We start from the raw sequence: 24,372 nt of genomic DNA on the forward strand, positions 1-24,372 counted from the left end.
ACTCAAACACAAACCCCCCTTTTCCAGCGTTCACACCCTTCATGGAGATGCGCGGCCCGCTTGGTTCCTTGCAACAGCCCCATCCAGATGGCGCTAGTCTCCGCGCATCAGCAAGAAAGCTGCGCTTGCCGGGAAGCGTGACAAGCAGTCTGAGATCTTTGAAGCGTCCTCCGTATTTTTTCTTTTTTTCATTCTGTTCTTGCCCCTATTGGGCTACGTAATATGTATGACTGTACAAAGCAAGGAAACATTGTACGACTGCACAAATTCTGTCGTGCCCAAGTGACCGTTGCAACTGACTAGCTGTCTTCGCTATTATACTCTATGTCCAGCATCGGGATTGGTTTGCATTTGCTCTTACGAACACTTCTAGCGCATAAGAACTTTTTGTGAATACGGATCCAACTTTTTTATTTAAGTCATGAAACGTTTTGCAAAAGTTGTTGACCACTGCAAGATTTTTTTTTAATGAGCATCATGTTTAATAAAGAAATGATATCACAACTCTGTTAACTGCGTCCATTAAGATATCTAAAGCGTTCACATTTTATGTATTAAAGCAAAGTATGCCTTGTGAACAGCAATTGTGCTGAACCCTCGTAAACATTGTAACGGTTTCACTTAAGATGTAAAATCGTATATCATATCTGTCCGCTTCAAATACTCTATCTACAGAACTAACGTACGTTGTGTTTACGCAGAGTTACGGATTTGTGAACTTCGTACTTCAATTTTCTTAACTTACTGAAATTCCGCAATTCTTGTAACAAAAATGAAGGTGGTACATAGATAATATGCGGCCTGTCGCCGGTAGAATTACGCCTTCTCTCTTAAACGAGAAAATTGTCATTCATATGGGCTCAGCAGTTGTCCTAAGAAAGTGCATTACGCACGCATAGGGATATCGGTGTGGGTATCAAGGCAGATTGTGACCTCGGCGACGACGATACGTATAGTGCAAACCTATACGATTATGCCTTGAGGCTGATGTAGAAAATAAGGCAAATCCTTTCGAGCTGGCGAGCATCTCGGTCCTGGGGCCAAGCGCACTTTCGCACGGCGCACTAAAAGAATCGTGCAACGGAGGAGACTCGTGCTCCGCTTTGCCGGCATAGACCACAAGAGCCGCTTGGGAATAACAAAAAATGCAACACTCTGCGTAGCGGCGCGCCTTTTATTTGTCTGTTTTTTGTCACTCCTTTAAGGAGCAGCGCCTCCCCACGAGCCAAAGCAATAAAAGTCGTCGAACATAAAACACGCTTTAATGAGCGGCGCACGAGCTGTATTAGCAGGCGAATCTACTCCGTCGAACAACACGAAAACAGAGGGCAATTGCGTCCGACCACGCACGGTTGTCTTCTGTCGCGGCAGGCAATCTTTGCGAACTCGGACATTCGTCGAGGCACGCAAGCCGGCGATATGTGGGCCTCGCCGCCAGCTCAATCAGGGAGACGCGTTTTGCGCGTACGCACGATAGCTCGATACGGCGACGCAATTTAATTTCGCTGATGCAGTGGCGACGCGTTGGATGTTCGCCTGCGGGCGTCTGCGCGGTCGTTCGAACTGCCTCGCCTGTAACGCAGTGCAGTGCAGCCCCCCTCTCCCCTTCCGTCGCGAGGATTCGGGTGGCGCGGCCACCGTCAATGCGCCAAGTCCATCGGTGGAGCAAGTGCAGCCGAGACGCGCAGAGGTTATGGCGACGACAACTGAGTGAGTGACGCTACTTGACTCCGAGGACAGCGTGTGCCGAGGCAGGTGCAGGTCGCGCTGTCCACAGAAGTCGCTGTGCCAGAAATTTTAGATAAGGCGTCTAGAGCTTCTACGTGTTCGAGGCAAAATATACGCAAATACACACAGGTATAGTGAAAGTTGCGCAGAAACTATATATGTCGAGACCAGGGGACATCCAGGGTGCATCGATCTAGCTCCTTCTACTTATGACACATTGTGCAATTTTGTCAAGAATGTGAGTTCGTGGGTTGGTAACTTGGCTGTACGCTCGAAATATTTTCTTCGCGTGGGGGAAAACCGCGAGCCGTGTCAGAACGGAGGACCAACCACCCCGAGCTGATGATAATTAGACTACGCCGCGTAGTAGCCTCGCACCGCAGTGATCATCAAGTGATCGTTAGCAGTGTTACCGCCACTAAAAAAAAGTAACAAGGCTGGAAATGGCTCAGCAAGATGTTTAAAATGTTTAGAGAATCGCTACATGTTAAAAATCGTGTTACTGATGATCGTTTGTCAATATATATCTATAGAAATATATTTTCTTTAATTATCCTGGTTATATGAGAAAAATGAAAAGTGCCAGAATAAGACTCAAATATTTAGTTACGAATAGCTCAAAGACGAATCACGAAGGTAAGAGGAAATTCTCGCAAATATGTCTTGGGGCCGCCGACAATATCAAGTTGCGATTGTAACTCTTAATACGCCGTAAGCGATTGAGACAGCACTTATCTTGTTGGTTTTGTGGAGCCGTAGAGAAAGTGGTGAAAGGAAAACAAGTGTAGACAACCAGACCACACCACAGGAGGCCTGGCTCGATATCCCGGTGTGTCTTTCCCGATACCATAATGCGAGCTAGTTGGTTCATATTCTTTTTGCGGTGGAAAAGACGGGAACGTAAGTAAGGGAAAGAGGTGTTCCATGCACCATGTCCCTTCCACGAGCGAACCTGGCAATGGTCCTGCTGACCAAGCTATTTGAAACCTCTGTGGACGTCACAACTTGGCGAGTGATGGACTGAAGTAAAAATGCCCATTGATTTCTACCTTGTTAGCCTGTGGTTTCGCTCCTTGTCATTTCAATACATATTATTCATTGCCGTCTGGGCTCAATGTCAGGAATTGCTCATACCAATGGCCAACCGTTTTTATGTTCAGCTTTCTCGATACGTGCAAGTATCACGTTGCGATTCAAAATGGTGGTGCTCTATCCACAGACTAGTTGGTGACTGCGCGGCAGCAATGTTCGATGAATACCCCCGTTTCTCCTTGCGTGCATGCGTGCTACTATAGGACTACCAAACAGTTCCCACTGGTAACTCCGCGGGACACGGGAATTCCAATGGTGTGGCTCCTTCTGAATATTTGTAGTGCCGTTAGGGTGCGGACGGCAGCAGTGGAGGCAAACGCGGAGCAAGCTGTCGTCTACGCCTTCAATTCACACAATTTAGAACAAATTCGCCGAGATGTCAGCACTGCGGCCCTTCAACATTTGCAATGCACTTTTTTGTTTCAACGCTGACGACGCAACAACGCCGCTTTTGGATCTGTCGCTATCAATTTCGTGAGAAACATTTCCCCTTGTAGCGGCGGTCTTCGAGATTGCGTGCCATCGTTCCATGGGCGTAGGCACACGGCAGGGGCGGCACTCACACAGGACATAACGAGTTCGCTCCCTCAAATTGCCCCGCTCCACTACTGCGCTTAGAGCGCTGATCAGTAGATCGACATTGATGGGACTCGTGTGACGCAATTCAGGGGCGACAGACGTGGCCAACGAAAATCCGCCTGGCGCCAACGCTTCCGGTTCTTGCGTGCGCTCGTGTACGTGGGCCTGGTGCTGGGCTTCCTGTACCAGGCCTCGGACGTGGTCGTCAACTACCTCACCTTCCCCACCGCCAACGATGTGCGCGTCGAGGGTCCCGAGCAGCTCGTCATGCCGGCCGCCTCTGCGTGCATCAGCAACTGGTAAGACTCGAGACGGTGGCACGCATCTGCTTTCGATGATTCTTCGGTCGAACTGCGAGGACTGAGCGAGCAAGTAGGCGGACGGAAATTTCGAGCCGTGCTAAACACTGCCGTCGCTACACGCTCAGTCAGAAACGCCCAGCAGCGCGACGCCACCGCGTCGGGTGCACTTTGGCCACACGTTGGCTTCCAATAGGCTAGAAGTAATCGCGATAAACGTCGCAATGAACTTCAAAATTCTATATGGCTAACTAGTTCTCCGTTTTATTTCCCTCATTTTCACAAGTTTCCGCATAAACTTGAGCACGAGTTCATGGGCTAGTTGGTCAATGAAAATGGGCGTCTGGCACATTTAATTCTCTCCGCCCCCTTTCCTTTTTTGGGGGAGCGGGATGGGGAGAACCATCAAAGTTTTATATGACTGATGCATTGCGACAGCTTTCGTTATCGCGGTAAAAGCAGTTGCTTTGTTATTTTCTGATGGCTGTTCCTAATACTTCTGTTTGGGTTGCAGTTTTTTTTTTTTGTTCTTTCTTTGGGGGGGTGCAAGTTTTGGGTTGCAGATTTACGCATTGTTGCAGAAACAGCCTATATTTATTTATTAATTGAATATTTAAAATTGATTAATTATAAATTTATTATATGAACCTCGATATTTATGGTGCCGGAAGCGAAGCGTGCCTCCGTTGTTCTCCGTGCGACACGTGATTCCTCCTGGCTCTGAGAGGAAATCGCCGGGCCGCGCCCACGCAAGCGAGACTTGCCAGAAGCTCGAAACTCGTCCCTGCAATGGTCACAACAAACTGCAAGTTCCAAACGTGGCTAGCTAGAAAGTACCACGTCTATAATTGTTTAATTCGGGTGAAGAAACGTCCAAGCGCACCGTGACTTCGAAGAAGGCAACTGTATCACTCGCCCTTAGCGCAGAAGAGGTTGATAACGAACTCAATCTAATTTTGAACAAATACATATCTCACCGTATACATCTAATACGATGAATGTACACAGGTCCCACAAGCGTCCTGCTTAATCTCATTGGCGCATATCACCCAGGCGGTTGGAGCTACGCTTCGGAAAAAGTACGTGGGTGTAATATTCAAGGAAAAAAGCACTCGCGTTCCCGATGGCTTATACAGGACAGTATTGCATTTCTCCCGCATCATTCGGGCACACAAGTCAGCTGCACTGCACGTGTCCCAGCTATCGTGCATCGCGTAAAAAAAAAAAAAAAACACGGGCCATTCTATGCGTCGTCTATAGAGCAGCCGCCAGTACAATTTTTGCTCATGCCATTCAATTTAATTGTTAATGGCAGATGGCGAACTTTTTAATTACTGCTCCGAATGGCACGCTGACAATAAACAATCTATAGAAATGAAAGAAACTAACAGGTGGCACGTTTTCGTCCAGGTACTTTCTTGCCCATTTATTTTTTCCGCCTCACGTGACCAACCGGCCGCATGGATGGAAAGTAGGAGCGTCCCCTTTGAAACGGGGTGATGGCAGTTGCCACCATGCACAGCTTTTTATTCTTGTTCCACTGTGTTGGAAGTTATTAAAATTCGCCATTTTCTTTAAATACGTCTTCCTACCCTTTTAACCTTATGCCACCTATCTGCTTTTGAGCCACCAATCCTCCAATCGCCTCTTGCTAATTTCCACCGCATATTTATTTACATGACTATTGTTATCTCTGAACCCTAGTGCCTCAGGAAGCATGACTGTGCCCGCATAGACATCGGGATGGATACCATCCCACTTTGGTGCGAGGTGTCCTGTCGCATGCATCGAAAAGCAGCACCCTCAGACAAATAGCACCGCCGGAGGGCGATCGGTCGTGGCCCGGCCGCGACAGCGCGAGAGCGCCGGCACTGGCTGCTATACGCAGCTTGTTTGAGGGCGCCGTTTTTTGACGGGGGTGGACGGTTAGTCATGTGATATTTCTCATTTTGCGCGGGCTTTATCAGCTGGAAAAAAATAAACGGGCAGAAAGTACCTGCCTGGCTGAAAGCCACGCCAGCCTTAAGTTTATTTCAATTTCCTACAAATTCTTCATTGACAGCACATCATTCAGAGCAGTAAACAGAAAATTGCTAATTGCAAGTAACTATTAAATTGAATGGCATCAATAAAATATTATTGTCGGCTACTATACTCTGCTGCACACAATTTGCACTTCGTTATCTTAGCGTAGAAGGGCCCATCTTGCTTAAAAACGCGATGCAGGGTAGCTGAGACACCCTGCATAGACGACAGAGGCACAGCGCGCTTCGTAATGTTGACCAACGTGAACACTTGCCTCCAGAAACGCTTTCAAATAAATCAGTTTTGAAAGCCCGGCTGAGTAAAATTTCAACGAATGTGTGTCCAAGTGAGCCCTATAAGTAAAAAAAAAAAAGTATCTTGTGAGGGAGTCTGAGCGAGTTTGGCTTATTTTGGCGACATACATGCGCGCGAGTCACGACGCAGCGTGACATTTTCGCGCGCGTCATTCGTGCAGACATTGGCTGCCACACGGAGCTCGATCGCTCTTCACACAGCGCCGATAGAGTGCGCTTTAGAATTTTGAACAACGCCCCTTGCCGCTAGAAATATTTTCAAAGCAATTAGCACGGGCGTCTGGCGTTGCCAATATCTTTTAAAGCGACGCTTTCTGTGCCCACTCCGCAATCTCAGCGGCTTCTTCAACGGATTATTTAATTTCTTAGAACATTCGGGCTACTTCATTCTTGGACAATTCGGCGCATGTCGCTGTGGCGCGAGGCCAATTCTTCGATAATTGTGGGTCGTCCTCCTCATCGCCGTTCTTCCGAGCCTCGACGAGTGCCGGACATCGGTCACGTGCTCTCCACGTCACTGCGCGTACGTCTCGCACTGCGCATCCTCCGGCGTTTCGACACAGCTTTCGAACGAGGTCGCGAATAAACGTAAACATATGGGAATAAAGCTGTGAACTGTGCGGTACATAAACATCGCATGACATTACACGTGACATAGAGGAAAAAATAGAGACTTCTACGCATCGTATTTAGTTGTACAGCATTTCATTAACGACTTCATGGAAGATTCGCACCGCATATGCAGGATGTCCCAGCTAACTTTAGCCAGAGTTTAAAGATATGCAAATGCCACGTAGCTGGACAAAACCAGGGTAATGTTCTTTGCCACCGTTTGGAGATACTCAGATTCTTTTTTTTCATTCCGCCTAATTAGGTAATTAGTCTGAATTAATTCAGCAACTTTTCCAATATTATAATTATATGAAAACTGTCAATCAGAGAATTGTACAGCAACATGAAAAACTCCCGATACAGCTTTCTCTTTCTCAAATACGTGCAACATGAAAGTTTTTTTCCAAGCGTTAAAGAAGCCTGCAAACGCACGCAAAACTGCCGTGCTACTGGCCGCTCGAGGCACTTTGCTTGTATTCCAGGGCTTCTTTCGCACTCAGAAAAGCACTTTACGTAGTACGTATTTAAGAACAAGAAGCTGTATCGGGAGTTTTTCATGTCACTCTACAATTTTCTCACTGACAATTTTGATGTAACTATAATATTAGGAAAAAGTGATTACTTAATTAATACTAATTATCTAATTAGCTGAAATGAAAAAAGATTGAGTACATCCCAGCGACAGCAGACAATATTATCTTTGTTCTGTCGAGCTACGTGGCATTTGCGTATCTTTAAACTCTGGCTAAAGTTAGCTGGGACACCCTGTATATTGTCACGTGGTGGTGACGTTCAATAACACAGTAGCAATACTGTGAACGACAAAAGTAACTTTTATTGGGCGAACCTGTGCCCACAAAACAGGCTACACTTATAGCACAACGATAGTGGCGAACACGGTCGGCGATCGTCGAAAATCTGATCAGCGGGTCAAGCGCGTCGGCTTTTATACAGAATCGTCGAATGTTCCAGACTAATCGTTGGGACCCGCGTGCCTTCCACAAAGTTCTACACCATTCGCGTCAGGCGAATAAATCAGATAACACAAGGTTCGGCGACAACAGACTGCGGATAGAAGCATCGATAACTTTCCAGAAACTTCGGATACATACAAGTGCGTCCCGCGCTGTGCGATAAGATTTGTTAGGCGGCGAAACGTGGTCGCCCGATTAATATAAGTACACGTGTCAATACCCTCCTCTTAAAAAGCATCGTCCCGATGCTACAAATATAAGATAGCGAAAACACAAAAGGACACTTATTAAACATAAGTAACAAAACAACGAAAAGAAATCAAGTCCAAAGGTCAGTTACGCGAAGTCCCAAAGTTCGTCAACGCTGGTGGTACGGCTTGAGTCGCACAACGTGGACAATTTCAGGTCGTGAGCGGCGCCGCTGTGACAGCGAAATACCGTCTGGCACGACCTCATAGTCCAGTGCGCCAATACGTCGGATGATCTTGTACGGTCCGAAATAGCGACGCAAGAGCTTCTCGCTCAGTCCTCGTCGGCGTATAGGGGTCCAAACCCAAACACGGTCACCGGGCTTGTACTCGACAAAGCGTCGTCGGAGGTTGTAGTGTCGGCTCAGTCCTCTGCTGGTTCTTGACCCGCAGGCGGGCGAGCTGTCGGGCTTCTTCGGCGCGCTGGAGGTAGCTAGCGACGTCAACATTCTCTTCGTCAGTTACGTGCGGCAGCATGGCGTCAAGCGTCGTCGTCGGGTTCCTGCCGTAAACCAGCTTAAACGGCGTGATCTGTGTTGTTTCTTGCACCGCCGTGTTGTACGCAAAGGTTACGTACGGCAGCATCGCGTCCCACGTCTTGTGTTCGACGTCGACGTACATTGCTAGCATGTCGGCGAGGGTCTTGTTCAGGCGCTCCGTGAGACCATTCGTCTGCGGATGGTAGGCAGTTGTCCTCCTGTGGCTTGTCTGGCTGTACTGCAGAATGGCTTGGGTGAGCTCTGCTGTAAAAGCCGTTCCTCTGTCGGTGATGAGGACTTCTGGGGCACCATGTCGCAGCAGGATGTTCTCGACGAAAAATTTCGCCACTTCGGCTGCGCTGCCTTTTGGTAGAGCTTTAGTTTCAGCAAAGCGGGTGAGATAGTCCGTCGCCACGACGATCCACTTATTCCCGGATGTTGATATCGGAAACGGCCCCAACAAATCCATCCCAATCTGCTGGAATGGTCGGCGAGGAGGTTCGATCGGCTGTAGTAATCCTGCTGGCCTTGTCGGTGGTGTCTTGCGTCGTTGACAGTCTCGGCATGTCTTGACGTAACGGGCGACTTCGGCGGTCAGACGCGGCCAGTAATACCTTTCCTGTATTCTCGACAGCGTCCGGGAGAATCCGAGGTGCCCAGCGGTTGGATCGTCGTGTAGGGTGTGCAGTATTTCTGGACGCAGCGCTGACGGTACAACAAGAAGGTAGCTGGCGCGGACTGGTGAGAAGTTCTTCTTCACGAGCAGGTTGTTTTGTAGCGTGAACGACGACAACCCACGCTTAAATGCCCTAGGGACAACGTCGGTGTTCCCTTCCAAATACTCGACGAGGCCTTTTAGCTCCGGGTCTGCTCGTTGCTGTTTAGTGAAGTCTTCCGCGCTTATTATCCCAAGGAAGGCTTCGTCGTCCTCGTCGTCTTGCGGCGGGGGATCGACGGGGGCGCGCGATAAGCAGTCGGCGTCGGAGTGTTTTCTTCCGGACTTGTATATTACCGTGACGTCATATTCTTGTAGTCTGAGGCTCCACCGCGCCAGCCGTCCTGAAGGGTCCTTTAAGTTAGCTAGCCAACACAATGCGTGATGGTCACTGACGACTTTGAATGGCCTGCCATAGAGGTAAGGGCGGAATTTAGCTATAGCCCAAATGATGGCAAGGCATTCCTTTTCAGTCGTAGAATAGTTGCTTTCCGCTTTTGACAGCGACCGGCTAGCATACGATATCACCCTTTCAAGTCCTTCTTTCCTCTGGACTAGGACGGCACCGAGGCCTAGGCTACTGGCGTCAGTGTGGATTTCGGTATCGGCGTCCTCGTCGAAGTGTGCAAGTACCGGCGGCGACTGCATGCGTCGTTTGAGTTCTTGAAATGCCTTGGCCTGCGGCGTTTCCCACTTGAACGCGACATCACATTTGGTTAGATGTGTTAGCGGCACCGCGATGCGTGAGAAGTCCTTGACAAAGCGCCTATAGTAGGCACACATGCCAAGGAATCTGCGCACTGCCTTCTTGTCGGTTGGCTGCGGGAACTTTGCGATGGCAGCTGTCTTCTGTGGGTCGGGGCGTACTCCTGATTTGCTGATCACGTGGCCTAGGAACAAAAGCTAATCGTAAGCGAAGCGGCACTTTTCCGGCTTCAGAGTGAGCCCTGATGACTTGATGGCTTCTAGCACTGTCGCAAGCCGCCTAAGGTGATCGTCGAAATTTCCGGCGATGACAACGACGTCATCCAGGTAAACAAGGCACGTCTGCCACTTCAGTCCGGCTAACACCGTGTCCATGACGCGCTGAAACGTTGCAGGCGCCGAGCACAGTCCGAATGGCGTGACCTTGAACTCGTAGAGGCCGTCTGGCGTGATGAAGGCAGTCTTTTCGCGATCTCTCTCGACGACTTCTATTTGCCAGTAGCCAGACTTGAGGTCCATCGACGAGAAGTATTTAGCGTTGTAGAGCCGATCCAATGCGTCGTCTATCCGTGGAAGGGGGTACACATCCTTCTTCGTGATCTTGTTCAGTCGACGATAATCGACGCAGAAGCGTAGGGTTCCGTCCTTTTTCTTTACCAGGACTACAGGAGAGGCCCACGGGCTTTTCGACGGCTGGATGATGTCGTCGCGCAGCATTTCGTCGACTTGTTGCCTAATAGCTTCACGTTCTCGCGTCGAAACTCGGTAAGGGCTCTGGCGGAGTGGTCGAGCGCTCTCTTCGGTTATTATGCGATGCTTTGCAACTGGTGTTTGTCGAATCCTCGATGACGTCGAAAAGCAGTCTTTGTATCGTCGGAGAAGACTTCTGATCTGTTGCTGCTTACTCATAGGAAGACTTGGATTCACGTCGAAGTCTGGTTCGGGGACAATGCTCATCGGGGTAGATGCGGCTGAATCCGAGAGGACAAAGGCATTGCTGGTTTCCACAATTTCCTCGATGTATGCGATTGTCGTGCCCTTGTTGATGTGCTTGAACTCTTGGCTGAAGTTGGTTAGCATAACTTCCACTTGCCCTCCGTGGAGTCGAGCGATCCCTCTTGCGACGCAAATTTCACGGTCGAGCAGTAGATGTTGGTCGCCCTCGATGACGCCTTCTACGTCAGCGGGTGTTTCAGTGCCGACGGAAATAATAATGCTGGCGCGCGGCGGGATGCTCACTTGATCTTCGAGCACACTCAAGGCGTGGTGACTACTACAGCTTTCCGGCGGTATCGCTTGATCTTGTGACAGCGTTATCGATTTCGACTTCAGGTCGATGACTGCGCCATGTTGATTCAGGAAGTCCATGCCGAGAATGACGTCTCGTGAACACTGTTGGAGGACAACGAAGGTGGCAGGGTAAGTCCGGTCATGAACGGTAATTCTTGCCGTGTAGATCCCAGTCGGCGTAATCAGGTGTCCTCCAGCGGTTCGAAGTTGAGGGCCTTCCCATGCAGTCTTAACTTTCGTCAACTGGGCGGCGATGGGTCCACTCATGACGGAGTAATCGGCTCCTGTGTCTACTAAGGCGGTGACTGCGTGGCCGTCGAGAAGCACGTCGAGATCGGTGGTTCTTTGTCTTGCGTTGCAGTTAGGTCTCGGCGTCGGATCACGGCTGCGTCGTGTTGAACTGAAGCTGGAACGTCGCGTCGTCAAGTCGTCTTTTGTCGGTGTAGTCTTGGCTTCCTGACTTCGTCGGGACGGCGGCGTGTCGTCATTAGGTCGTCGAGATGGTTTCTTCGTTGTCTTCGTCGGCGGCGGAGGATCTTCGTCAGTTCGACGAACAGCAACCGCACCTCCATCGGTTGCTGCTTTTAGTTTTCCGGATACGGGCTCGCTGACCGGCCCCGGGCTGGGCCAGTGTATGGTCGGCGCTGCGGCGACAGGTAGCGGCCTGGTGATGGCGAACGCGACGGTCGTCGAGAGCTCCACTGAGTAGCGGCGAGGTAGTCGGCGATATCGCGAGGGCGTTCACCTCGCTGCGGGCGCGGAGCATTGACGGCGAAACCTCGCAGTCCGATCTCCCGGTATGGGCATCGGCGATACACATGGCCGGCTTCTCCGCAGTGATAGCAGAGCGGACGGTGGTCGGGGGCTCGCCAAATGTCCGTCTTCCTCGCGTAGGTGCGCTGGGCGACGGGTGGGCGTGCTGGCGGCGGCGGCGGCGGACGACGGAATTGCGTCGTTGCAGGGCCCTGGCGTGGTCGCGGAGGGGGACCTTGACGGCGTGCGACGGCGGCGTAGGTCATCGCTTCTGGCTGGGGCTGCGGTAATTGAGGTTGCACCTCAGGAACCCCAAGCGATCGCTGAACCTCATCTTTCGCGATGTCAGCGATCGAAGCTACTTGAGGCTGCGACGAAGGCAGGACCTTGCGCAGTTCTTCGCGCACAATGGCCCTTATGGTCTCTTGAAGGTCGTCCGAACCCAGTCCTTGGATTGCATACTGCGGCGTGTGCCCCAGGCGGTTATATTGCCGGGTGCGCATCTCCAGAGTTTTCTCGATCATCGATGCCTCTGCAGAAAACTCAGCCACAGTCTTCGGTGGGTTACGAATAAGTCCGGCGAAAAGGTCTTGCTTGACGCCGCGCATCAGGAAGCGAACTTTTTTCTCCTCAGACATTTCCGGGTCGGCGTGCCGGAAAAGACGTGCCATCTCCTCCGTGAAGATCGCGATCGTCTCGTTTGGCAGCTGCACTCTGGTTTCTAGTAGAGCTTGGGCTCGCTCTTTTCGCACGACGCTTGTAAACGTGTGCAAGAAGCCGCTTCGGAACAGGTCCCACGTCGTTAAGGTGGCTTCCCGATTCTCGAACCACGTCCTGGCGGCGTCTTCCAATGCGAAATAGACATGCCGCAGCTTGTTGTCGCTGTCCCAACTGTTAAACTTAGCGACCCTCTCATACGTCTCCAGCCAGCTTTCCGGGTCCTCAAATGTGGAACCGCGGAACGTAGGTGGCTCCCTGGGCTGCTGCAGAACTATTGGGGCTGCTCCGGCTGCCATTGGGGCTGTCTTCTTGGTCGTCTCTGGACGAACTTCTCTGGCGCTCTTCTTGGTCGTCTCTGGTAGAATTCCGTGTTCTGGGGGCAGCTGCTGTAGCCGGCGGCTTGCTCGATGTTCCGGGACGGCGCTGGTGTTGTCTTTGCGGTAAGGGCTTGAATTACGGCTTGTCGGGGGCTTCCGGTACATGAACGTAAAGCACCTCCACCAGATGTCACGTGGTGGTGACGTTCAATAATACAGTAGCAATACTGTGAACGACAAAACTAACTTTTATTGGGCGAACCTGTGCCCACAAAACAGGCTACACTTATAGCACAACGATAGTGGCGAACACGGTCGGCGATCGTCGAAAATCTGATCAGCGGGTCAAGCGCGTCGGCTTTTATACAGAATCGTCGAATGTTCCAGACTAATAGTTGGGACCCGCGTGCCTTCCACAAAGTTCTACACCATTCGCGTCAGGCGAATAAATCAGATAACACAAGGTTCGGCGACAACAGGCTGCGGATAGAAGCATCGATAACTTTCCAGAAACTTCGGATACATGCAAGCGCGTCCCGCGCTGTGCGATAAGATTTGTTAGGCGGCGAAACGTGGTCGCCCGATAAATATAAGTACACGTGTCAATATGCATTGCAATACATATCCATCGGATTGTGATTTATATTTTCTGTGCGAAGGTGGTGGTGGTAACAACTTTATTTCGTCAACAGAAAAGATTTGGTTAACTTTAGTGGGCTTCCAGGGTGCGTGAGGTGGCCGTCCGATCAGTTCCTCTAGCGCCACCTGTTATGGTAGTGAGGCCCTGTCTGTCGGCGACTTCCAAAGCCCAGCTGACGGCCTGCAGTTGAACCGCTGGGTCTGAGCTGGACACCGCATCCTCCCACTCTTGCTCGTTAGAGAGATGCCATTCTCTTTTCGGTTTTAGATTGTCGCAATCGAATAAAATGTGTTTTAAATCTGCCTTTGTGACCCCGCAGAGCTGACATTCGGGGGTGTAGACTCCTGGGTAGGCCTTGGAGTATATATAGGGGTTGGGGAAGGTGTTAGTTTGTAGCTTCCGCCAGGCCACTTGTTGATGTTTATTAAGGCTTTTGTCCGGCGGCGGGAGCGTCTCTCTGTTGTTTCTGTAGTATAATGTGATCTCGTGGTAGGTGGTCAAGGTCTCTCTGGCCGACCTCAGGACCGGCTCGCCCACTGCCCGGTTGACGAAACCTCGGGCTAAGTTGTGGGCCGCCTCGTTCCCAGGATGCGACGCGTGGGCCGGAACCCATATGATTCTAATTGGTCTGGCGTTGAAATTTTGCGGTTTTAGGATTTGTTTGGCGGGTTTGTGGACCCTCCCTTTTGCAAAGTTTCGAACGGCTGTCTTCGAGTCGCTAAAAATCATGTTTGCTTTAGTGCTTATAATGGCTAGGGCGATGGCCGCTTCCTCCGCCTCGTGTGCCTTTTTGCTCCGCACAGAGGCGGCTGAGATTGGTTTTAGGTCCATGCCCACGACGCCTATCGAAAAGGCATCGTGATCACAGAGCTCTGCAACGTCCGTACAGACTGCCTCCTTATGGTTTGAATATTGCCTGTGAAGGGCTTTGGCTCTCGCCTTCCTCCTTTCTTCGTGGTGTTCGGGATGCATGTTTTTCGGGATTGGATCTATTCTCAGATACTTGTGTATGTCTCTAGGCATTTGCACGGCATCCGTCCCTATGCATTCTTGCCTGATATCCAAGGTCCTTAGAATGTGTCTTCCCGTGGGTGTTTTTGTTAGCCTGTCGTACTGTGCGATTCTGTGCGCCTCGACTAGCTCGGGAAGCGTGTTGTGTATGCCTAACATTAGCAGCCTTTCTGTTGATGTATACTTAGGGAGATGAAGGGCTGCCTTGTACGATTGTCTTATGAGGCATTCAACCTTGTTCTTTTCCGCTGCCTGAAGTTTGAGATAGGGGAGAGAATATACTATACGGCTGAGCACGAAAGCCTGCACTAGCCTCCTCAAATCTGTTTCTTTCATTCCCTGGTGTTTGTTAGCTATTCGTCTTATGAGCCTGTTGGTTTGTCCAACGCATGCGACTAGTTTGTTTAGTGTAGTTGTGTTTTTCCCGTTGCTTTGAATGTGCATTCCCAGAATTCTCAAGGTTTGTACTTCTGGAACTTTTGTACAATCAACCCTAATATCCAATTGTGCCGGGGGATCGTTTTTCTTAGGTCTGTGTCTGATAACTAGGAGTTCGGATTTTTGTGGCGAGCACGTTAGCCCGACTCTCCTGGCGCATCCGGTCACTATATTCACTCCCGTCTGTAGCGTGCTCTCAATATCACCTTCGCTTCCCCTGACTGTCCAGAGGGTGATGTCGTCTGCGTAGAGTGCCGACGATAAGTTTGGTATGGCGGCAAGAAGCTTGGCCATGGGTATGAGGGTTATGTTGAACAGAAAGGGTGACAGCACTGACCCCTGCGGTGTGCCTTTGCTTCCTAATTGTAGTGTATCCGACTTGATGCTTCCGAATGTTATTTGAGCCGTTCTGCCGGTTAGAAAAGCCTTGATGTATGAGTATATTCTCTCCCCCACGTTTAAGTCGGAGAGGGCATTCATGATGGCATTGTGGGTGACATTATCAAAGGCTTTGGTGAGGTCCAGTGCCATTATTGCTTTAGTGTTGGTGTTATTCGGTGTGTTTATTACCTCTTCCGAAAGCCTGAGCATTATATCTTGCGTAGACAGGTTGGGCCGGAAGCCTACCATCGTGTGCGGAAAGAGATTGTGCTTGTCCATGTGGTCTTGTAATCTAGATAACGCCACGTGCTCCAATAGCTTCCCTAAGCATGATGTTAGGGATATGGGTCTGAGGTTGCTTAGTTCGACTTTCTTGCCTGGCTTGGGTATGAAAGTTACCTTGGCGTGTTTCCACGTCTCTGGTAGCCACCCATACCTCCAGCACTTGTTAAAGTACGCCGTGATCCCTTGAATAGAGTCCTCGTCTAGATTTCTTAGTATTTTGTTCGTCACCCCATCCGCTCCTGGAGCGGAGGATGTTCTAAGTTTCTGCATGGCCGCCTTTACCTCTGCTACCGTTATGTTTTCGTCAAGTTCAGGGTTGGGGTTGCCGTTGTAGTTGGGAAGCGTCAGGTTTTTCGTTGTGCATATGTATCGGTTTTGTAATTCCGTTATCATTTCTTCGTCATTAAGTGGGCTTGCATGAATTATGCGTGCTACATCCTTCTGGTGAGCGGCTCTGCTATTTTCTGGGTCTAAAAGATGTCTCAGAAGGTGCCATGTGTCTTTCAGCCCCAATTTTCCGCTCATTTGATCACATGTTTGTCCCCATTGTTGTTTAACTAAGTATTGAGAGTGATTTTCGATTTCTCTTTCTAGTTTGGCTATTCTAATTCTAAGTTTTCTGTTGTGTTTTTGTTTCAACCATCTTTTTTGTAAGCTATTATGTGCCTGCCACATGTGTAATAATCTGCTATCAGCGGCTTTGTTTTCGGCTGCTGTCTCTATCGTCTTAGTGGTGTGCTCTGCGTCTTTCAATAGTTTGTTAATCCATTCATTTAGGTTTTCAATCTTCTTGCCATCTGCGTTACCCTGTCTCCTTTCTCTGAATTTATCCCAGTCTACCACTCGTGTCACCCTTCTTCTTTCCTTCTTGAGCGTACTGCTGGGTATAGTGGTCTCTATAATGTAATGGTCGCTCCCTAGGTTTTCGTTCGTGTTGTGCCATTGTGCATCTACTATGTTTTTGCATAGGGTCAGGTCAGGGCATGTGTTAGCTTGCACACTGTTCCCTATCCTAGTTGGCACCAGCGGATCTGTCAGGAGCGTGTATCCTTCGTCCTGAACATATTGCCAGAGGCTAGTACCCTTCTTAAAATTTGTTCTGTAACCCCATGCCATGTGTTGTGCGTTCATATCTCCGACTACTATTAGGGGATTCGTTTTACTGATTTTTCTGGCTTCGTTCATGGCTTTTATTATGGGGGAGGATTCCGCCTTGGGGGTGCTATATATGTTTAGAATGAAGAGCGGGGCCTCGCTTCTTTTTAGGGGTATGACCTCTATCAGGAGGCAGTCTGCACCGTTCGATTGAATTTCGTGCTCTATTGCAGTTAGATTTCTATGGACCAAGAAGGCCGTGAGCGGTTTTTCTTCCTTGCCATTTTCATATGTTTTATAATCCCGAACCTTTACTTTTTTCCTGGTTTCTTGTAGGGCTATGACATCGGGAATTTTTTCTTTTTCAAGGTTTTGAATGTGGAGCTCTAGGTTCTCCCGCTTTCCGCGGAAGCTCCTACAGTTCCATTGCCATATTCTTATCTCTGTCTGGCCCTTCCCCATGATTGGCTTTAGAGAGGGAGATGGATTGCGCTGTGGTGGAGGCCATGGGTCCTGGGGCCGAAAAGAGTTTGCCCATCACCTTAACCAGTTGACTGTCATGTTTATGTACTAGCTCGTTTGTAGCCTTTGCTGCGTTTGTAAGGACTCTTACTTGTTCTGCTAACGTTTTATATTGTTCCCTGGTCTCGTTTCTGATAGCTGTGAAGCGTGCTTCTATGTTTGCTTCAATATTGTTTTGCCTTTCCTCAATTTTATCTAATCTCGTGGCCACTGTTCTTAATAGGCTCATTACTTCCTCGTGATTCCGTTTTTCGTGCTCCTCTGAGTCTTCCATCAACCTCTTTTTTGCCGGTGGCCCTCTTGCAGGTGACGGTGCCCTAGAGGATGCGTTTGACGGGGGGAGGGATGCCCTCCGCGGTTCCTGTGTTAAGATCGCGGGCTGTTGAGCAATATGTGTTTTACTTTCTTGCTGCTGTTGCGTTATTGCCTTCATTAGTTCCTGAATTATTCTTTCCTGTTTTTGTATGATTGCTTTAAGTTCCTTAATTTCATTACTCTCGTGGGAGGATTGCGGTGTCCCGCTCACCTGATGTGGTGCTCCTTCCCGCCAGGCGTTCGGTAGCGCCGGGTAGGACTCCGAGCGGTCTCGTTTTCCTCGGTCGTTACACTGGGCTCGGTTTCTTGATCTGCTTCTGCCTCGCTGTTGCTGCTGCTGTGTCGGGTGCGCAGGTTGCGCTCCCTGTCCCTCCGGTCGCTGAAATTCCACTTGAGGCTTGCCACTTCGTTTCTTGTTTCCCTTGGCGGGCGGTCTCTCATATCTGATCTTGCATTGGTTGGATCCCGTGAAGTGTTCTCCCTTGCACAGGATGCACCTCGGCGTGCACGTGGGCTCGTCTTGGACCGGATGCTCATTGCCGCACCTGTAGCAGAGATTTCTTCGTTCTTCCGGACACACGTCCGAGCGATGTCCCGGTCTTCTGCAGTTGTAGCATGCTTCCACTTTGGGTCTGAAGAGGTAGCAGTTGTGGATTCCTCCGCCGAATCGAATGGAGTCCGGGACTCTCTTGGTGTTTGCGAAAGTGATGAGCAGAGCTTTTGATGATTTTCCCATCCTTCTTGCGTCCACAATCTCTAGCTGTGGGTTGACCTTCACGATGTCGTCCACGATCTCGGCGTGGCTTTGGTCTTCTAGAACGTGATACGCAATCCCCTTGATGCTGTTGTCCGGTGCCGCTACGTATGCACACGTCGAATAGACTTGGTCTAGGATTTTGATATGCTGTACTTCCGCGTATTTCCCTGCGCGTTCCATAGAAGGGGTGCTCACGGTAAAGGAGTTGTTAAAAGGATTGATCCTTACTTGGTCGTGTTGCTTGATTTCCCCAAAGTTCACTCCGATGTCCAGGCACAGGGCGTACAGTAGTGTAGTGGCCGTGTGGTCACGGAGCCGAAGTCCGCCTCTCGGCCGGTGTACGATCTTGTAGTCGCTCTCTGGCAGACGCGGGAGCGGCTTCTTTTTATATGGGCGGCGTCTTATCGATGCGTTCACCCCACTGGTCTGGGCGGCCTTGCCGGTGGCGTCTGTCGGTGTCATAGCCGCATCCTGTTGGGCATTGGCGTCCCCATGCTTGGGGCGAGCTCGATCATGGGCTTTGATGGCAGCCTGTATCCATAGGCTTCGGTCTTCATATTCCTCCGGGGAGATTTCTTCTCCGTCTACGGCGTACTCCATCGCGACAGCGTCGGTGACGGCTCGAGGGGCCGGTGGCGACGCCGATAGCGCCCCTAATCGCGCTAGGCCTGAAGTAGGCCCAGCTCGACTAGCTGCGGCGGGTGAACGAAAGTGCCCCTAAAGGGGTAAAAAGGGGTCTTGCGCCTCGAAAAACAGCGGCAGGGTTCCAGGCACTCTCTGTGACCTTGTGGGAGCAGGTCCGGGTCTGCTGGTACAGAAAGTCGCTCGGAAAAGACCAAGAACTCGGGAGCCCATACGGAGCACATCCGCACGACTCAACGCGCCAAGCGTTCCTCGCAGTGCATTTCTCTGTGCGAAGGATCTACCTTTTAGTGATCATTCATGATTTAATATATTTATTTACACTGACATGTCGTGCCATGTTGTCATAGTAACGCATATCGTAGCCCTGAGAAGAGCCGAAAGATGAGCTTCTTTTTAAACTTTTTTTTTTTATCGCGTTGACGTTACCACATATTTATTAGGTAATGCTGTATTCGCAAGTCTCACTCTTAAAATCAATTTGAAAACATTGTGCGCGCGATCTCACTAGAGTGCAGAGTGACGGAGCAGAAAAACCAGTCACTGAACATTCCGTGGTTACAAAATTTGACGCAAATGCCCGAGTCAGACCCATAGAACGCATGAACAAGCACATAGCTCAGACAAACATGCCAGATTGCATACATAGGTTTGACCCGTTAGTACCTCAATCCATTCCAATGCTCGAGTGCTTTAATAAATTCTAGGAATAACACCGGGATTGAGACTATTAAAACCACGAGTCGTAATTCGCACATCTCCTGTGACCTCTCGCGCATTATGTTTCTGGACGCTCCAGTGCCGTATGCGATAAGAGGCCTGAGTCAGTGCACGCGTTCGATGTCGGCGTGCACCTTATCTCGTTCTGCCACTCAACGACGCGTTGAAAATTCCGCAGTCTCGACCTGCATCGTCGCTCATTCTCAGCGGAAGCTCTTTGCCGGGCCGGAAGGGGGGTGGGTCGCTCACTCATGCGCGCTCTTTTGTTTAATTGACCCAACTCGCCTCGTGCGAGGAGAGTGTGCCCTGAAGCAAGCGCGACGCTGGGCCGACGCTCACGTGCGGCGCCTCTCGAAGCGACGTGCGTGCGTCGGCGACATCTGAGTCAGCGGATGTACGCGCGCCGGCGGCGACACGACACGTGCTCGAAATACGCGACTGGGTGTAGCCGCAGCGAGGTAAATATACCTGGTAGCGAAGCTTCCATGGAAGCCCACACGTTCAGAACATGGCGGTTCATCGGCGGATGGATGGACGCTATGAGCGTCCCCTTTGGGTTGCGCCACCAAGCTCTTGCTATTATACTGCCTTATGTCCTGCCTAGGCAAAAAAGAAGAAAAGAAGAAAAATAGAAAAAGAAGCGCACGATGAATACCCATAACCAAATTTTCTGACCCTCTATTATCAACTTTTTTTCTTCTAATTTGCCATTCTCCAGTGCACTACATCTGAAGCTGGGAGTGATGCCTGACACCGGCGAAAGATGCCTAGAGCGAATGGGGCTATACTAATCCAGGTACAACCAATTTAGGAAGGCCCACCAAGCTTGAACAAAGACGCTCCCTCACCAGAACAGGAATTGGCCTCCCTGGTGCAGTAATCGGCCACAACCTCCCTGATGATATCTACAATTTACCAACGGCGCGCTGTCCCCAGCAGCTGCGGAGCACCTGACCAAGGCGGCGGTCAGACTTGTAACGCAGCAGAGCGTGCAAAGAATCTCAGGGTCCGGACAGGCCGCCGATGGAAACTGACCCTGTCAACCTTTAACAGCCGAACTCTGTCGAGTGAGGTTAGCTTAGTAGGACTCTTTGAGGAACTATCAGACGTTATTTCGGATAATATCAGCCGTACTGAAATTAGAAGAACTGGTGACGCTTACACATTGCTAAACAACGGCCATGTCCTTCGCTATAGAGGTCTCCCTGATAAGAAGCAATACGGGGGTGGGATTCCTAATCCATAAGGACACAGCTGGCAACATTGACGAATTCTACAGCATTAACGAGAGGGTAGCAGAAGGCGTAATCAAACTTAATGAGAGGTATAGATTAAACTAGTACAAGCCTACGCTCCAAAATCCAGTCACGACGATGAGGAAGTAGATCAGTTTTATGAAGATGTTCAGTTAGCGATGAGAAAAGTGCAAACTCCGTATACAGTAGTAATGGGCGACTACAATGCAAAAGTGGGGAAAACGCAGGCGGGTGAACAGGCAATTGGCCACTACGGCGTCGATTCTCTAAACGCTAGAGGACTAGTAGAATTCGCAGAACGCAATAAGCTGAGAATAATGAACACCTTTTTTAGGAAGCATAGCAACAGAAAGCGTACCTGAAAAAGCTCTAAAGGTGAAACAAGAAATGAAATTGATTTCATACTTTCTGCCGATCCCACCATAGTGCAGGATGTAGAAGTGATAGGTAAGGTAAAGTGCAGTGATCATATGAGGGCTAGGATTCACCTCAATTTGAACAGAGAAAGAGTAAAATTGGTCAAGAAAAACAGGTCAACTTAGAGGCAGTAAGAGCAAAAGCAGAAAAATTTAGGCGGGTACTTGCAAACAAAGATGCAGCCTTAGAACAGAGACATGAAGATGACATAGAAGTAATGAATGAAACCGAAACGAGGCTGGCTTCAGAAGCATCAATCGAAGTGGGAGGCAAGGCACCAAGGCAACCAGTAGGCAAGCTCTCCCAAGTAACAAAGGACCTAATAAAGAAACGACAAAGAATGAAAGTGTCTAACTCAAGAGAAAGATAGAATTCGCAGGACTGTCGAAACTGATCAACAAGACGGAAATAAGTGATATTCGAAATTATAACGTGAGAAAGACTGAAGAAGCCGTAAAAAATGGACGCAGCCTGAAATCAGTGAGGAGGAAACTTGGCATAGGACAAACCAAGATGTATGCACTGAAAGATAAGCAGGGTAATATCATCAGCGATCTCGAAGGTATAATAAAAGCACAGGAAGAATTCTATACTGACCTGCACAGTACCCAGAGGAGTCAGAATGCCTCCATTCGAACCAGTAATGAACAGGATGCAGAAACTCCTCCTGTAGCTGGGAATGAAGTCAGAAGGGCCTTGCAAGACATGAAACGGCGAAAAGCGGCTGGAGAAGACGGAATAACAGTCATTTAATCAAAGATAGAGGAGACATAATGCTAGAAAAACTGGCGGCTCTCTATACGAAGTGTCTATTGACTGCAAGGGTCCCAGAAAACTGGAAGAATGCGAACATTATACTAATCCCCAAAAAGGGAGACGTTAAAGAACTGAAAAATTATAGGCCAATTAGGTTACTCCTAGTATTATATAAAACACTTGCCAGAATCCTCTCCAATAGAATAAGGGCAACACTGGACTTTAGTCAACCAAAGGAACAGGCTGGCTTCAGGAAGGGATACTCTACAATGGATCACATCCATGTCATTAATCAGGTTATCAAGAAATCCGCAGAGTACAATAAGCCTCTCTATATGGCTTTCATAGACTACGAAAAAGCATTTGATTCAGTAAGGATACCAGCAGTCATAGAGGCATTGCGTAATCAAGGAGTACAGGCCGCTTACGTAAATACCCTGGAAAACATCTGCAGAGATTCCACAGCCACCTTAATTATACACAAGTAGGAAGATACCTATAAAGAAAGGGGTCAGACAGGGAGACACAATCTCTCCAATGCTATTCACTGCGTGCTTGGAAGAAGTATTCAAGCTATTAAACTGGGAAGGTGTAGGAGTAAGGATCGACGGCGAATACCTCAGCAACCTTCGGTTTGCCGATGACATTGTTCTATTCAGCAACATTGCGGACGAGTTGCAACCAATGATTGAGGACCTTAACAGGGAGAGTGCAAAAGTGGGGTTGAAGATTAATATGCAGAAGCCAAGAGAGAGAGAGAAAGAGAGAGAGAGAAACTTTATTGCTCAGTTAATAGGAGTTATGGCAGGTCTGGGTGGGGCCCTCAGTCCAGGGCTCCACTGGCTGTTGCGGCGCGCTGAGCTTGGTCCAGGGGGGCCAATTGGCTCCCCTGATTCTCTCTTGCGAGTAGTGCCTTCCACTGCCATACGAAGTCCGTGACGCTTAGAAAAGGTGAATTGACGTTGCTTGGCCGAGCCGTACATTCCTACGTTATGTGGGACAGCGTGGGTTTTGCGCCGCACCACGGGCAGGTGTCGGTGTAATATGTCGGGTGCTTCTTGTGTAAGAGGTTTAGGTTTGGGTAATAATTGGTTTGTATGCGACGCCGGTCTTGGGCTTGTCTTCTATTTAGTTCTATTTAGACCCTCCGCACTGCCCTCAGTGCGGAGGGCCGTAGGTCCGTCTCTCCCTCCTCTGATTCTCTAATATATCGCGCACTGAGGACAGTGGTTCCTCTAGGGTTCTGGCCGCTGCTCGGTAGTTGCTTCCTCGAGCTATGCGGTCTGCCCTTTCGTTCCCGTCCAGTCCGTTGTGCGCGAGGCACCACGTAATGCTGTGGTCCAGGTCCAGTCAAGAGCCGAGTATTCTTTCGGCGCTGCGCGGTAGCATTCCCCGCATGAAGAGTCGACACGCTGCCTGCGAGTCTGTAAGCACATGAGCCGACTGACCCTTGAATTCGGCGTCTCGTATCGCCAGCGATATTGCCGCTGCCTCTGCTGTGCATACCGAGGTAGTCTTAACCGTAGCGGTTATCGTGATGACTCTGTTGGTTGCGGCGATCGCGTAGAAATCCCTGCGAGTGGTTGCACTCGCGTCTGTGTAGCAGGCGGCCGTATCCTTGCCGAATCGCTTCTGCAGAGTCCTCGACCTGGCCTGTCTGCGGCCTGCGTGGTACCTGGCACTCATACTTCTTGGTATAGGTGAGACATCGACGTGCTCCTTCAAATCTCGTGACAACAAGTCTGTTTCGTCTCCGCAGAACAGTGGTCGAGCGTTGTACTCCAGTCTTTGGAGAATAGAGCGGCCCTGGGGCGTTGAGCTCAGCTTTTCTCTTTGCGATATCAGAACTGCTGCGGCATGTTCTTCATATTTGTTGTAAATACCCAAGCGCTCCAGGCGCTCCGTGCTGACTATTTTCGGGAGTCCCAGGGCAGATTTGTATGCCGTTCTGATAAAGGTGTCCACCTTCTTCCTTTCAGTTTGGTTAAGTTTTTGGAACGGCAGGCCGTAAGTGATGCGGCTAATCGCAACTGCTTGCACCAGCCTAATAGTTTCTTCTTCCGCGAGTCCGTTGCGGCTGCGTCTAACTCGCCATATCTTACGTGCCACACTCTTAACGGTTGGTTTTAAGCTCCGAATTGTGGCATCGACGTTGCCATTCTTTTGGATAAGTAGGCCAAGCACTCTCATTTGGGCGACTTCACAAATGGCCTGGCCGTCGAGATGTAAGTCCATCCTTGGTTTGGCAGCTTTCTTATGACGCTTGCTGCGTACGTGCATGAACTCT

At 49.8% G+C, this 24,372-nt stretch overlaps 1 protein-coding gene across 1 annotated transcript in view; it reads left to right on the forward strand.

Moving 5' to 3' along the window:
• Window positions 1-2,803: 2,803 nt before the first annotated feature.
• The window catches only part of LOC126520776 (uncharacterized), a 171,600-nt gene continuing 150,031 nt past the window's right edge, over window positions 2,804-24,372 (forward strand). Inside the window, exon 1 of the mRNA XM_050169555.3 lies at window positions 2,804-3,698. Within this exon, the coding sequence (XP_050025512.3) occupies window positions 3,667-3,698 (32 nt within the window). The 5' untranslated portion in view covers window positions 2,804-3,666. The remainder of the gene's footprint in view (window positions 3,699-24,372) is intronic.

This window comes from Dermacentor andersoni, chromosome 3 (genome assembly GCF_023375885.2).
Source record: "Dermacentor andersoni chromosome 3, qqDerAnde1_hic_scaffold, whole genome shotgun sequence".
Classification (NCBI taxonomy): Eukaryota; Metazoa; Arthropoda; class Arachnida; order Ixodida; family Ixodidae; genus Dermacentor; species Dermacentor andersoni.